Raw genomic sequence first — 13,995 nt, 5'->3', positions numbered from 1 at the left:
CTAGACTGGAGTCACAACACAGATGCTCTTTACAGGAAGGCACAGAGCCGACTCTACCTGCAGAGGAGACTGAGGTCATTTGGAGTGGAAGGAGTGGTTCAGAAAACCTTCTTTGACTCAGTGGTAGCTCCATCCATCTTCTATGGTGTGGTCTGTTGGAGCAGCAGCTTATCTGTAGCTGAGAGAAACCGGCTGGATAAGGTCATCAGGAGAGTCACCTCTGTCCTGGGATGCCCTTTGGACCCAGTGCAGGTGGTGGGGGACAGAAGGACTGTAAGAAAAAAATCACATACATGATGGACCATGTCTTTTAAAATGCTGCCTATATCTATAACTCCAGTGTGAACTGTACACAAACGAACAATGACATCCATGTCACGCCCACCAAGCTTTGGTCTGGCAAACATGGAAGAAACAGGTTTTATGGATTAAAGCGGCCAACAGAAGCAATTTATTGTCAGTGGGTGCTTAGAGGCAATGCAGGAACACCACTGGTGCAAAGAGTTGACAAATGTCAATTAAAAGTGGCGTCAGAGATGTGTCAAATCCACCTTGGTGGTTCTAGCTGGAGTCACATTAAAAAAGATCAGAAATGAATTGGATTGAGGGCCACAGATGGAACTGGCTCAAATCTGAGCGTACCCACTTGTGCTATAACATCTGACCTGGTCAATTGACCCGCAATAAATCAGATTTGGGCCACATTTGTCTGCAGTGGGAATAAGGTGTTTACATACATGCTAATCATTGCATGAATGGGCGTCACATATGTGAAAGGCATGTGTCCCCTCCACTTTTGAAAGCTATCTGATTGGACCCCCTCACATTTACAAAAAAATATGACGGCCCTTGTGCTGTTTCTTTTGCTTTCCGGAAGAATCCATTCCACTTGATTGATAGGAGAATACTTACGTCTAGAACTCCACTCGGTATTACCAGTTGCCATCAACATCTCACCGCACTGCTGCTTTCTCCAAACATAAAAACTGAATGGCAGTTGAAAATGGGGCACGGACGCCTGTCCCACTGACATCTCACTGTGTCTAGCTTTTGCTTTTTTAAAAACCTCTTTTACATGGCCTTAAAATGAGCCCTGGGTAAATGGACTGAACTTATATAACGCTTTTCCAGTCATGCTGACCACCCAAAGCGCTGTACACTATAGCCACATTCACCCATTCGCTCTCACTAACACGCACACATTTATACAGCGAGACGCAGCTCGGTAGGCAACTTGGGGGGTTAAGTGCCTTGCCCAGGGGCACATCGACACGTGACAAGGGGAAGCTGAAATCGAACCCACAACCTTCTGATTGCAAGACAACTACTCAACCCATCAAGCCACAGTCGCCCATATGTCAGCTGTCTGCTTAACTAAACAAAGGCACATTTAGGAGGAATCTACTGAACTTTACTAGTATAGCTGACGTGTTTGCAACCCCTGATCCCTCCCCAGACACAATAAGAAGATTCCCAACAAAGAAGTGTAAAGTAAGTCAAAATGTCCCCAACAGGACAGTTGTTTTCCCCCAATGTCATGTTAGTGCAGTTAGCTGCAGGGTTGTCACCCGTCCTGTAAAATATGGAATCGTCCTTTTATTTGGTTAAAATTGCATCCGTTTTGAAGTAATACGGGATAATTTGTTCCATATTTTGATAAATGTCAGGTATAAACATGTCTGTCACACACATATAAACATAAAGTCATAACCGTTTATGATCTCATTGGGTTCAGCTCAGATGTTGTGTTGGGTCAAACTGTTGTAAAGTGATCAGCTGTGACTTAGATATGGAGTCACAACATTTCTGGAGTTGTTTTTTTCTGATTCAACTCCTTAAAGTTTTAACGGTGTTTGAGCATTTAGCCATGACATTTCTGTGGATATGTCTGTGTTTTCCTACGGGGACTTAAAGTAATTAAAAGAGATTTAGAAAATGTTAAATTCCTCCCCTGGTACCGGGGGTTGGTGCTATGCTAGTGGTGAAGTGATGCCGGGCATACACTGTGTGATATTTTCAGTCGTGGTACTCATATACAACTCAACCTGTACGACGAAACCGCAGGGTTTAAAAGTTCACTGCTCACCATATCTGTTCTTACACTGTGTGGCCTGACGCTCTGATGTGACCTGACTGCTCACACTGTACGTTCAAAAACCACACGTAGGACTCAGCCCCGTAGAGAGATGGCGCTACTCGAACTCGTCTATCCGGAAGCCAAATGTCAACAGTAGAAGAAGAAAAAGGCGGAAGTGTCGATGCTCACTGTTAAATATGAGGCTCACTAGAACAAAACGTGCTGCTTTGACAATTCTACGAGTTGCTCCTCCGTAGTTTGACTCCATGTCACACGTACCGCCGTCATCCTTCTCTCCGTTCCTATGTTTTCGTTTGAAAAGATGAAGAAGAATCTACTTGTTTGCGCGTGCTCAGTGCACAAGGTTGGGGGAAATCGGCTCGTAAACAGCAGGGCGCGCTCACGATCACTCATGAGGGCAGACTGAATTTCAAACATGTTTGATTTTCAACCGACCGTCCGATTCCTGATCAGGAGGTGGTCGCAAGAGGCGAAGAGATGATTGAACTTCAGATGTGTTAAGGTGGTGGTGTAAGTTTTCAAAATAAAATATTTTCCAAAATTTCTTGATCGGATCAAGCATTGTTTACACCGTCTCTCGGATGCTAATGTCCATTTGCACACTTTTTAGCTTCTCTGGAAGGGTTTGTGCATATTGCACAGTTTTCTTACATTGTTTTTTAAATGGGCTGGCTTACCTCTATTTTAACCTGGGCATTTTACCTGAATATGCCGTATTATCAATTATTAATTGTGCAGTATATTTTCCCCCTTTTCTGATAAGTTCTTTCTCTTCTGCTTTACAACTTAACTTTAAATGAGCTTTTTCCCTATTGTGGGACAATAAAGGTATTTCTATTCTATTCTATTTAAAGTTTGACATATTTATTTTAAAAATATTTGTAATTATTTTTAATTACTTTTAATTAATCTTAACTATTATTATAGTTAACAACTTTAACAGTTTCTAACTATGTAATTTTTCTATTTTAGCTTGTCTGTGTTTTACTTGTCTACTTTCATTATTTCAGTTGTATGTACAGCACTTTGATGACCTTTGTTAGCTTAAAGTGCTTTATAAGAGAAGCAGCATTTAGTTCCTATGCTCCGCTTATCTGGAACAAACTTCCAGAAAACTGTAAAAGTGCAGAAAGCCTGAGTTCTTTTAAATCAAGATTAAAAACACATTTGTTTAAAATTGCCTTTGACTGTTCTAGTTAAACTGTTTTAATGTTCTTTTTTGTTTCTACATTCGATCCCTACTTGCTTTCTATTTTATTTTCCTATATTTTAATCATGTAAAGCACATTGCATTGTCTCTGTACTGAATTGTGCTATATAAATAAATTTGCCTTGCCCTGCCTTATAAATAAAGGGGGTACGGTATGGATATGTTAAAGTTCAAAAGACAAGTATTGGCTTAATGATTGGTGTAGGTGCTGCTGGAATAGCCAACATCTTTAAAATACAATATGTCCTCCATCAGCTGCAGTAAGCCTAACTGGTTACACAAGTCAAAGAGATGTTACCCTTCAGTGGGGAGACTCAGAATCGGTATTACTTCCAAACGCTTCTTTTAAGAAGACACCCCTGTGGCCAAAGCACATATGTACTTTTTTTTTAAAAAACGGATCAACAATTTCCCTCTGGGATTATTAAAGTATTTCTGATTCTGATTCTGAACAGATTGTACTGGTGCACTAGAATTTGTGGTCTGTTATAAGATTGTAGAGCAAAAGCTAAAGGTAATGTTGTGAGCACTTTTTTATTATGCTGATGGATGTGAGAAGTTTTTCATCCTTCCCGGCATAAAGCAGCACCAGTGAAACATCCATTAGATTATCTGCCACCAGATATTGCTGCCTTTGGCACAGTAATAAACAGTTTTACATGTAAATGCTTACATACCTACACAACTCAACAAATGCAGATTGCATAAACTCTGCAGAGACGCAGACATTCCTTTGGCTGTCAGTTGTCAAGGCCTACGGTTGCAGCATTATTACACTCATCAATCACAGCTCAAACACTGATTCACGTTGATAATATTGTGATGTTGCTATAACTGGCATGTTTTTAAGTAACAACAAATGATGTATTTGCCTCTTACTGTACAAACACAGATTCCTATGTAATCTATTTAGGAACAGCAAGCTAACGCAACTGCAAAGGCTCTGAATAATGTAAAAGACACGGCTTTGCTTCTGCTTTGGTTGTAGCCAAAAGAAAAAAAAATGCTTTTTTTTAATCATGATGCACCAGCAAGATAACATGTTACACTGACATGAATCAGTAAACTGATACATATTATAAAAATACTGTTTCATAACATATTGATCAACTTGGAAATGTATTATTAATAAAGATACTAAATATAGTTAAATTATTAGATTATGCCATAAAATATATACATGTGCTAGAATTTGTATGTGCTTTGATTTTTTATAATTTCTAAATAGTCTTTAAAGTGTAGGAATTCAACAGGTGAGAAAGACTGTTGTTTTTAATAAGGATGATTTTTTACTATGTAAGTCATCAAGTCATACCACATTAAACACAACAAAATAATAAACAAGACATAAAAAACTAAAGTAGTTCATAAGTAGTTGGAATCAGATAAATGCATGTGCAGTGAAAAAGAGGCTAAATCCGAATACCCCTATAGAACAAGGACTCCATGTCGTCCTTTCAACTATTAGTTCACAGTGTTTGCTGCAGAGCTGCGAAACAAGGCCGTGATCTTCTGCTTAACCAATTTCACGAATCCGCCATTCTAAATTGCGATTTTGTAGTCCAAGCTGAAGGGTTAGGGTTAGTGGATGTTCGGTTGTTGGGTGCATTAACCCACACACTTCATTACACTGTCCCCCTAGCCTGCTATAAAAATGGCTGGAGTGGAACGCTCTGTGGCCTGGAGGAGGGTCAGTTTTGAAGGGTTGACAGAAGTGGAAGGTGGACGAGACTGATCTGTGCTTCACAGTTTGCAGAATGAAGGCAAAATTTAGAGCTTTATGAGTATCATTTTTCCTGAGCCATGGCAAGAATGATGAGGACGATTTTTAAAAACAGTATCACAGACTTTTGATCACAGCGAAATTATTTTTATAGGTTTTAGGCGATCTGATTTAGACAGACATAATGGCTCATAATGGTTATGAACAGACAGCACAGATGAAGTTTGGAGGTTTACTTTCTTGCCTAGAAACATCTTAAAACAACTTTTTGTGACAAATTAAGGTTATAAAATTAATAGGTTTGTAAACTTCTCATCTCCTTACTGCACCCTTGTGGTGGGCAGTTTTTCTTGCTGCGCACAACACAACTGGATCACCTGAGGGAGCAAAGCTCTAGGAAAGTGAAATTATCTGGGTAAATGGTAAATGGCTTGTACTTGTATAGCACTTTATCGAGTCCAACGACCCCAAAGCGCATTTCACTACAGTCATTCACACATAGCTGACGGTGGTGAGCTATGTTAGTAGCCACAGCTGCCCTGGGGCAGACTGACAGAGGCGTACAACATACAACGGCTCCATGTGTATGGAAACGCTGCCCAGGCTTCTCAAAAACCCCAGTCTTTTGAGTGGCAATAAAAAAAGGGGCAATCCTGGTAATCCTAATTGACCTAAAACAATTAGTCTGATTCATTCTCAAACAGTGGGGGAAATATTGTGTCTTTTTAAGCAGTGTATGTAACAATCTGATTTCAACTGCACATTAGCTTCATACATGCTTTATAAGGTTATGAATAACTGAAAAGGCCAAACCATAATATACTAAAGCTGATTTAACCTATCAGACAGCTAATAACTTGCCATATTTGCTGGCAAGCAAGACAACAGATACATTAAAGCAGTGCTTCACATTATTAATCCATTCTCAGATAAACAAATTAGCCTAATTTTACTTGAAATTCATCTTTGTAGGAAAGACTTATGTTCCATCTTGGTTTTCCATGTTTACTCAGAGGACTTCTTTGATAATTTAATGACCGTTTTGGTCATAAAAATGCAAAAGCTTATCCTGTACAAATATTCAGGTGTCAGGGAGAGTACATGAACAGAAAACAGGGTCCAAACAGAAAGGAAAACAGGACATAGAGACCAGGAATCATCACTGACTTATTCTGACAGTTACAGAACAGAGACAAGCTTTGCTGCCTAATTAGCTTAGTCTTCATTAGATCAGTTAATGATCTCAGTGGAGAGCTGCAGAAAAAACTGCCACTAGCTCATGGATGTGTAGCATCGGTGCTTCAAAACACAATTATGGATGCTTCACAAAAACAAAATATTATTTAGAGCTTTTTTGTTTTGTTTTTTGGCTCTGTAATATAATTACTGAGAGCACACTTTTTCTTTTGGTTGATTCTAACTTTTTTTAATCCTACATTTCCACACACATATTCGTACTATTTGAGCCTTACTCAACTAGGAAGGGAAGTTACTGCACACACTAGGTAAAGCTGCATCATTGTTGTCTGGGGAAATGTTGTACCAATGCTGCAATGGGCCATTCCTCTGCTCTGCTGGTCCCACTTATGTCAACATTAAGGCATCTATTTGTTCATGTTTTCTAAGTCTTTCTCAGAATGAAGCCAATCCAATAGATGGGCTCTGATGATTCATCAGAGCCTCAGATACCCAAAACATGAATTAGTGAGACAGTGGAGAGAGAGAAACGGAGCAGAAGAATTAGTGGAGCGGGTGAAGCTTCTGCCATGTGAGAGCTGCCTGCATCCTGCTCCATTCTGGTGTTTCCCTAGAAACAACCGTGCCCTAATGTTTCATCTAACCCCCCCTCTCCAGCTTACATTTTACAGTGCTAATCACTGATTCCCTTCTGATGGTTAAAGTAAGACTTTACATACGCACACATACACACACACACACCTGCAAATAAGGGCACAGTTAAATGAAATAACATAGTCATGAACATTAATGCTTTTCACAACCTTTTATTCATGTCATGCTAATTATATAACCCAAAATAGCTCATGCAATCAAAGTGGCCCACAGAGAAGCATGTATAATGCCTTTCAGCCATGTGATAATATCTGAGAGAAAGCAGTGCTAATCTGAGCATTAGTCTGTCTTGCTCATCTCAACAAGAGATCCTCAATGGTACGGCTTTGTGATTTACAGTAAGGAGAAAATAAAGTCCGTCATTGAAAGTTGACACCATATTGGCAATTTTGTATATATTTAACAGACAGGGGCCTCAGCAGTGTAGGAGCGAACTGAACTTAATCACAACAGCCTGGCCCCTCTTACTGATGCTAGTCACCACATTGGTCACATGCTGATGTGGGATGGCACCCATGTTGCAATCAGCCAATAGTCTTATGGTGTGTGATGTCCGCTCTGGTACAAACAGCACACCCAAGCTAATCAAACAAGTGTTCTATGGGGCCAAGGTCTGGATTGCAGGTAGTCTATTCCATCCGCTCCAATCCCACATTCTGCAGATAAAGCCTGCTCTGTGTGGGTAAACACTGACATCTTGGAGGACAGAGTTTGGTCACATGCTGTGGGGATTTGGGATGTGCACTGGTTGCATAGAATCATCTCATTGCTCTGCATTGAGATATCCTCCAGGGATGACACAATGCAAAGCTGGGTTTACTTAGATAGAAAACCTAGTAATCAATTTGGATGATAAACTGAACTTGAATGCATTGTTTGATAACTAGGACTAAATTGGAATTAACTATGATTCTGTCTTTATGAGTGAACTGACTTTTGTCTTGTAAAGTGCCTTGAAAAGTGATTTGTTTTGCTTTGACCAAAAAGCTTTTTATGAATAGCAGAGGATTTGGATTTCTTTTCATGGTTGCAGCCCACATGCTCATACTCAGCCCACATATGCATTTTGCTTACAGATATAGCATTATATGGAGTTACAGAGGCTTCCTGAAGTTATAAAATACATAGCTAGGAAATAGATTTCATAACAGTAAGTTATTGCCTTGATAAAGCACTCTTTTATCCAATGTTAAATAGGGTTGCTGTGGGGGATTGTATTTCCCTTAAATATCACTTGATACCCTCCCACAACAGCAAGCAGACAGGCACAGAGCTTCAACCTGACAGGATTGTCCATGCAGAGAGACTTCTTTTCAGTGTTCCATGAAACGGCCTGTCGCTGAAAAGCCTTTAATTATATTAAGTTAATCAGTATTTCAAAACTTTATTGAAGCTTGTTCACTGTAATCAATCCCAATTCCTGCGCTGAAATAAACATGCAGCCACTTCTTTTTGTGTTTGCTTGATAAAACACAAGTTGTGCCCAGGCCCCAAAAGACTCATTATGCTTGAGCATTACCGCAGCACTTCCAGAACAGGGGAGACAGCTAATGGACGGGTCACCACTGAACGTTTTCTACATATGAGTCACAGTAATTCTCAGAGCTGTTTCTGTGCCACGCATAATACTCTAAGGTCTTTTTCATCTGCAGAAATGCCTTGTAATGCCAGTAATGCCAGTTGAGATTTGGACTTGAACTGTGGTAAAGCGGCCTCCGTTTCCTAATCATCCAGGCAGCATCACAGACAAATCTGGACAACCAAAAGTGGCCGTTCTCTGGGTATTTTAGTTATCCCAATGGCTGAACCTGAGGTTCCGCTGGTACTGAGCAGGATTTCTATTGAAACAACACATTACCAGTTTTTTTGTTTTTGTTTTTTTGTGGGTAGAGTTGTCCTGCAATCAGGGAGATTGTGCCTTTGATTTCAGCTTTCCCTGTCAAAAGTTGATACCAATCTGTTTAAAGCTATAGTTGGTAATCCTGTTCAGAAACACTTTTTGTTATAGTGGGTAAAATCATCTTTCCATCCTGACAGTAGTCAATGCATTATGTATTTAGAAAAAGGAGGTTAAAAAAGTTGATCTCTGTGGGATCTGCAGGCCTGTATAAACTCCGACAAATCCCTGGCGTTCGGAGCTTTGGTCATGCCCTCACACCCCTCTGTCCCTCAAGTTCCAGGGGAATCACCTTTTCTATTGGTTGTCCTACATAACAGTCATTCTGACACGCTTACGTAACACCAGTGTTCGTGCTCATTCCTTGTTATTTTGTGCTTTCTGGCTGTGTATGCGCACTTCTAGTGTTTATATATCTGGTTAAGTTAGCGGTTAGCTTCAGTGTTAGCCAGTCATTGTAGCTCCGCTGCTCTCATCGAATACTTTGAACATGGCTGAGAGTCGCAAGAAGCAAACCGTGTACAAGTTTTTGAGAAGAAGAGGAAGAACTCAGTGTATTTGGGAGATTTTTTTTTCATGAGATCCCCCTGAGGAGTGGAACAGCAAGGTAAGACGGTCTTGTGCATGCGCAGTTATTCAAAAAAGGACTCGGGGAAACTTCCAGAAAATCGGGGACTCTAGCTTTAAAGATGTATGAATGTGTGTTATTGGGTGAATGTGGCTCCAGTATAAACTGCTTTGAGTTGTCAGTATGACTAGAAACATGCTATAATAAATCAGAGCATTTACACTTTTGAATGCTCTTAAGGATTGGTGGCCTTGTAGTTAGAGCAGGGTGTTTGCATCATGGAGAGGCCGCAAGTTCCCCGGTTTGAATCTCACCAACTCCTGGGTCCCTGAGCAAGACCCTTAGCCCCTGAATGAGGCTCCTCAAGCGCTACACAGTGGCAGCCCACTGTTCCCCAATGAATGGGTTAAATGCAGATTTCATTGGACTGTCCAAAACTAGTAGTGACAAATAATTATTATTGCTAAAAACAAAATTAGAAAGCTGCTATGTAACAGGTGCCATTAGTAGAGTGAGTGTGAAATAAGCTAATTTGAGTTGCAGAGCTCAGTATCAGCACACCTCGGAGACACAAACTGAAGCTTAAGCACTTGCACATGTAGCAAACCTCTTTCAGTGCACACAAATGAACTTTCTCCTCTCTTCAAAGCTCTGCCTTTAGTTTTGCTACGCTACTTTGAAGTTTAGAAGACAGGGAAGCCAAACAGGAAAATGTCCTGCCTCCTTAATTTGCTGGTCTAAGTTTAGTATCTTTGTTGACTGTCTCTACAAGACAACTAGATGTTGTTTTTTTTTAATAATACCTATGTGTGTTCAGATTCTGCTTTCTAGGGCCAAACTGATGTAAGAAACTGTGGGGACTCCTGTTTCTCTTCAAGTTGCCAGGAGATTTAGAAAACAAATTCTCTCAAACTCACTACAGAGAGAGTTCCCTCCAACCAATTTTAGTGTAAAGCCCACACATGCGAAAATTAAAAATAACCTATTCTCTTTGGTTACAATGTGATTCAGATTAAACTGGACGATGACGAGGATGAAAGTAACGGCAACTGTGAAATCTTAGGTGGAACCAGATATTCACGCACACTGTATTAAACAACATACTATTATCAGACTAAATGTTCTCTACTTTAGGTCATTTAGCATTACCAAATAGTTATTATTCTATGTGTTGTTAGCTAGAACATTCTCAGTGAAACTTTTATATTGCTTTTCTAAGAAGTCATACATTTCCATATACTTAGATAATTAGATTTCCCAAACAATCTGGAAAAGGCCAGCATCTGATGTCACAGCATTGTAAGCTTCTGATATGTGTTTTAATGGATTAGACTCACACCATTAGATGTATTTTAAGGGAACAGCTCAAACACACCACTTCCTTGCATGAGATATGGAAAGATCTAATGAAATCAGCCAAGATATTAGAGGAATGATTAAGGGCCACTTCAGGTCTGGTTCATCCTTGGGTACAGTGTTCAGATGCCTGAAGGTTGCCACGTTAGTCTGCTCTAACAATCATATGAAACGATACACAAGCATAGGAATGCCCAGCCCTCATAATGTTCAGGAGGAAGACAAAGATGTTTTGAAATGCGTGTATCAATGTCAGAGCAAAATTAAAAGACCCTTTAAAGATCCTTGCTGAGGTAGGTAAGACTGTCACTATCACTATGAACAAGGACACTGCCCCAGCCACTCAGAGAATAAAAAGCCATCCATCTATCCATCTCCCCTTTTTTGAGGCACAAAGAAACACTCCTGGTGTGATTTAGATCAGTGGCTAACCTCCTGCTAGCTCAAGGACTAATGGTCCAGACATTCTCCTTCACAATTTTCAGATTTCAGATTTTCCCATTCCTCACTATCACCGTCACTGGTGGCTTTTGCATTTTATCTTTTACATGCAACTTTTTCCACTTGTCTTGCTTATTGTTAAATCAAGAACACTAAACGTAATAGGAGAAATAGGCCTTTAGATGTTGTTCTGGGTTTAGGTGTTCTGGGTTCTTTTGTGATTTGAGCCGTCGATATGCTTTTTGAGTAATTTTGTCTTGGCAGTGTTGGGAAGGTTATGTGTTCATTTTTTATAAACATAGACAGTCACTGTCATCTATTCCTGGTCTTTTTGTTAGATCATTGCATGTTGCATTGCATTTTTAGATCTTTTAGCCAACTTCATGCTGTCAGACTGGTTTTGTTTAGATGTTTTTTTTATTTTAAAGGTCTGGCAGTAATCAGGCCTTGTTGCTTGCTTACCTGAAAAATGCTGGTAATCAAAAGTAATTTGTGATTCCGTCAGCTGGGCAATCACTGTTTTACATTGGGTCAGGTTGGTTACCCCTAATAAAATAAATCCTCATTGAAAAACTTGTATTAGTATTTACTTGGGCCTTGTTCCCTTGATATTAAAATGAGTGTGTGGTCCCTCCTCCCATCATCAGTCAGCAGAGGGTATTCAGTGTGACTGATTCAATCTGCAAAAATAAAGGTGGATAGAGAATTTATTTAGAAGCTGTTCATAAATGTATGCATGTAAAGCATCTATGGAATGTTCTGCACATATTAGGTTTATATTCTGTATTTTTTTAAAACAAACACAGTTTTAAATATTGTTTGACATTTGATTGGACTAATTCAGTCATTTAAATATGAGGCCTAGTTCACGAGACAGAGAATATATGTCATATGTCACTTTTTCTCTTCTTCTTTACCTTTGCCAATATAACAGCTAACTTTCAAATGAGATTATTTTTTCATGGTATCTACATTACTACAATAGTTTTAGTTATTTGATCTAGCTAAAATGTACACAAACTAAAAGTAAGTAACATTTTCTTGAAATTACTGTATTTTTCCTTGATTTGAGCAGGTAAATAAGACTATTTGCCAATGGAATAAGATTCTTGCACTTGAAATGGGAACGATTCATCTCCATCATCTTATTTCAAGTGAAGGATATCTAATTATCTTATTTTAAGTGCAAAAACCTTATTCAATTGGCAAACAATCTTATGTACCTGCTCAAAAACACTTGCTTCAAGGAAGCTTTACTTACTTTCAGTTCCGTTTTTGCAGTTTATGAATTGGCTTCCCCCTAAATGCATAGAAAATGCCTCATTTATATGTTGGCAGACTGCATTAGCACACTGAGGCATCACTGGGGCTATTTTAGGAGCAGATCTGCCTTTGGGGCTATTTTCAGAATCAGAGCCAAACACAACATTTAGCACCCAAAAATAGTTTTGTGCATCCACCCGTGAGATAATGCATGCAGAATTCAGACAAGATACTAAAGAAATAAATACATTTATACCAACCTGCTTAAATTACAACAATAAGTGACAGGTTTATTATTGGCTTCATTCTGTTAAACATTTTATATATCTGTCAGTTCTCTATTGTGACCCTCCAATCTGTTATTAATAACACTTCCTATGTCTCCAGCTGCCATTGAGGCCTGCCTGAGTCACCTCCTGAAGAGACGTGCAGCCGGCTTCCTCCGAAGTGACAAGATAGCCGCCCTCTTCACTAAGGTTGGCAAAGTTTATGACACCGCCGGCGAGGTGTGTCGGAAAGTGCAAGAGCAGCTCCAGCAGCAGGCTGATCTCACCAGGTTGGTCCCACAGATGCCTATCCCCTACCTCCTCCTTTCCTTAAGCCTTTATCTCTGCCAGCACAATAGTGACAGATTATTCCCTAAACTATATTTTGGAACCATTTTTTTAATTCACATCATTATATTGTATTTAAATGGCAAATAGATTGAATTTCACCAAGGTGCACTCACATACACAGATCAATAGGCAACAGGGTTAAGTGCTTTGCCCTGGGGAACATTGACATGTGGAAGTGATGGAAGCAGGAATTAAACCTAAAACTTTTTGATTGCAAAGCAACAACTTTTCCCACTGAGCCAGAGTTGGTGAGTAGACTACATCTGACACAACAGCCAGTAGGTTACTTAGTAAACCTACTCTACAGCTGACTTTGTGTTATACTCGGTATACACTGCGATTTTAGTAATCTTCTAAGACTACTCCATGACACACTGTGTGACGTGGATCCAACAAACTTTGGTACGACGTCAGCTTTGATGTGTGCACATTGTGCATTCACTGTCTACTACAAAATCGGTTATTATGTGCGACAATAAGCAACTTCATCAGCGCCTGCAGCAGTGGCTGGATTTAATGTGAACAAATAAAATCAGCTGTTCAGACACATGCTCTACTCTTCAGTCCCACATCCATCCAAAGCAAAACCACAACCAAATAAGTTTATCAAAAACAGACCAGTGATAAATTTAAGAGTTCTCCTTGGATGAATCTGTTTAATCAAACGTCAATGTCCTTTCATGAATAATTTTAAGAAACAAGTTTGGCAAAATGTCCTTAGTTCAGCGCATCAAAGTACGCGGTTGGGGCAAAAAATAAATAAACAAAATCCACCAGGAAGAAAAAAAATTAATTGGGCCCCAAATTATTTATCAGTCTTGGTCTGGGCTCTCACAATAAGGGAACAATAATCAAAGCTTTCACCAGTTTGTGACTGCCGTGCAATCCGACCTACACACAGCTGATGAAGATGCACCTGTTCACAGCACTTGATTGATGCTCTGTGTAGCATTTTTTTGCTCCGATAAGAT

The 13,995-nt window shown here is 39.6% G+C and overlaps 1 protein-coding gene across 4 annotated transcripts in view; it reads left to right on the top strand.

The window, feature by feature from the left end:
- Positions 1 to 13,995, top strand: part of sgsm2 (small G protein signaling modulator 2) — a 114,360-nt gene that overhangs the window by 53,518 nt on the left and 46,847 nt on the right. For all 4 annotated transcript variants that reach the window (XM_036149845.1, XM_036149847.1, XM_036149846.1 and 1 more), the window contains exon 3: positions 12,795 to 12,963. In XM_036149845.1, the coding sequence (XP_036005738.1) occupies positions 12,795 to 12,963 (169 nt within the window). The remainder of the gene's footprint in view (positions 1 to 12,794; positions 12,964 to 13,995) is intronic.

This window comes from Fundulus heteroclitus, chromosome 18 (genome assembly GCF_011125445.2).
Source record: "Fundulus heteroclitus isolate FHET01 chromosome 18, MU-UCD_Fhet_4.1, whole genome shotgun sequence".
NCBI classification, from domain to species: domain Eukaryota; kingdom Metazoa; phylum Chordata; class Actinopteri; order Cyprinodontiformes; family Fundulidae; genus Fundulus; species Fundulus heteroclitus.
The sequence above is the reverse complement of the archived record's forward strand: the minus strand, read 5'-3'. Positions and strand labels throughout refer to the sequence as shown.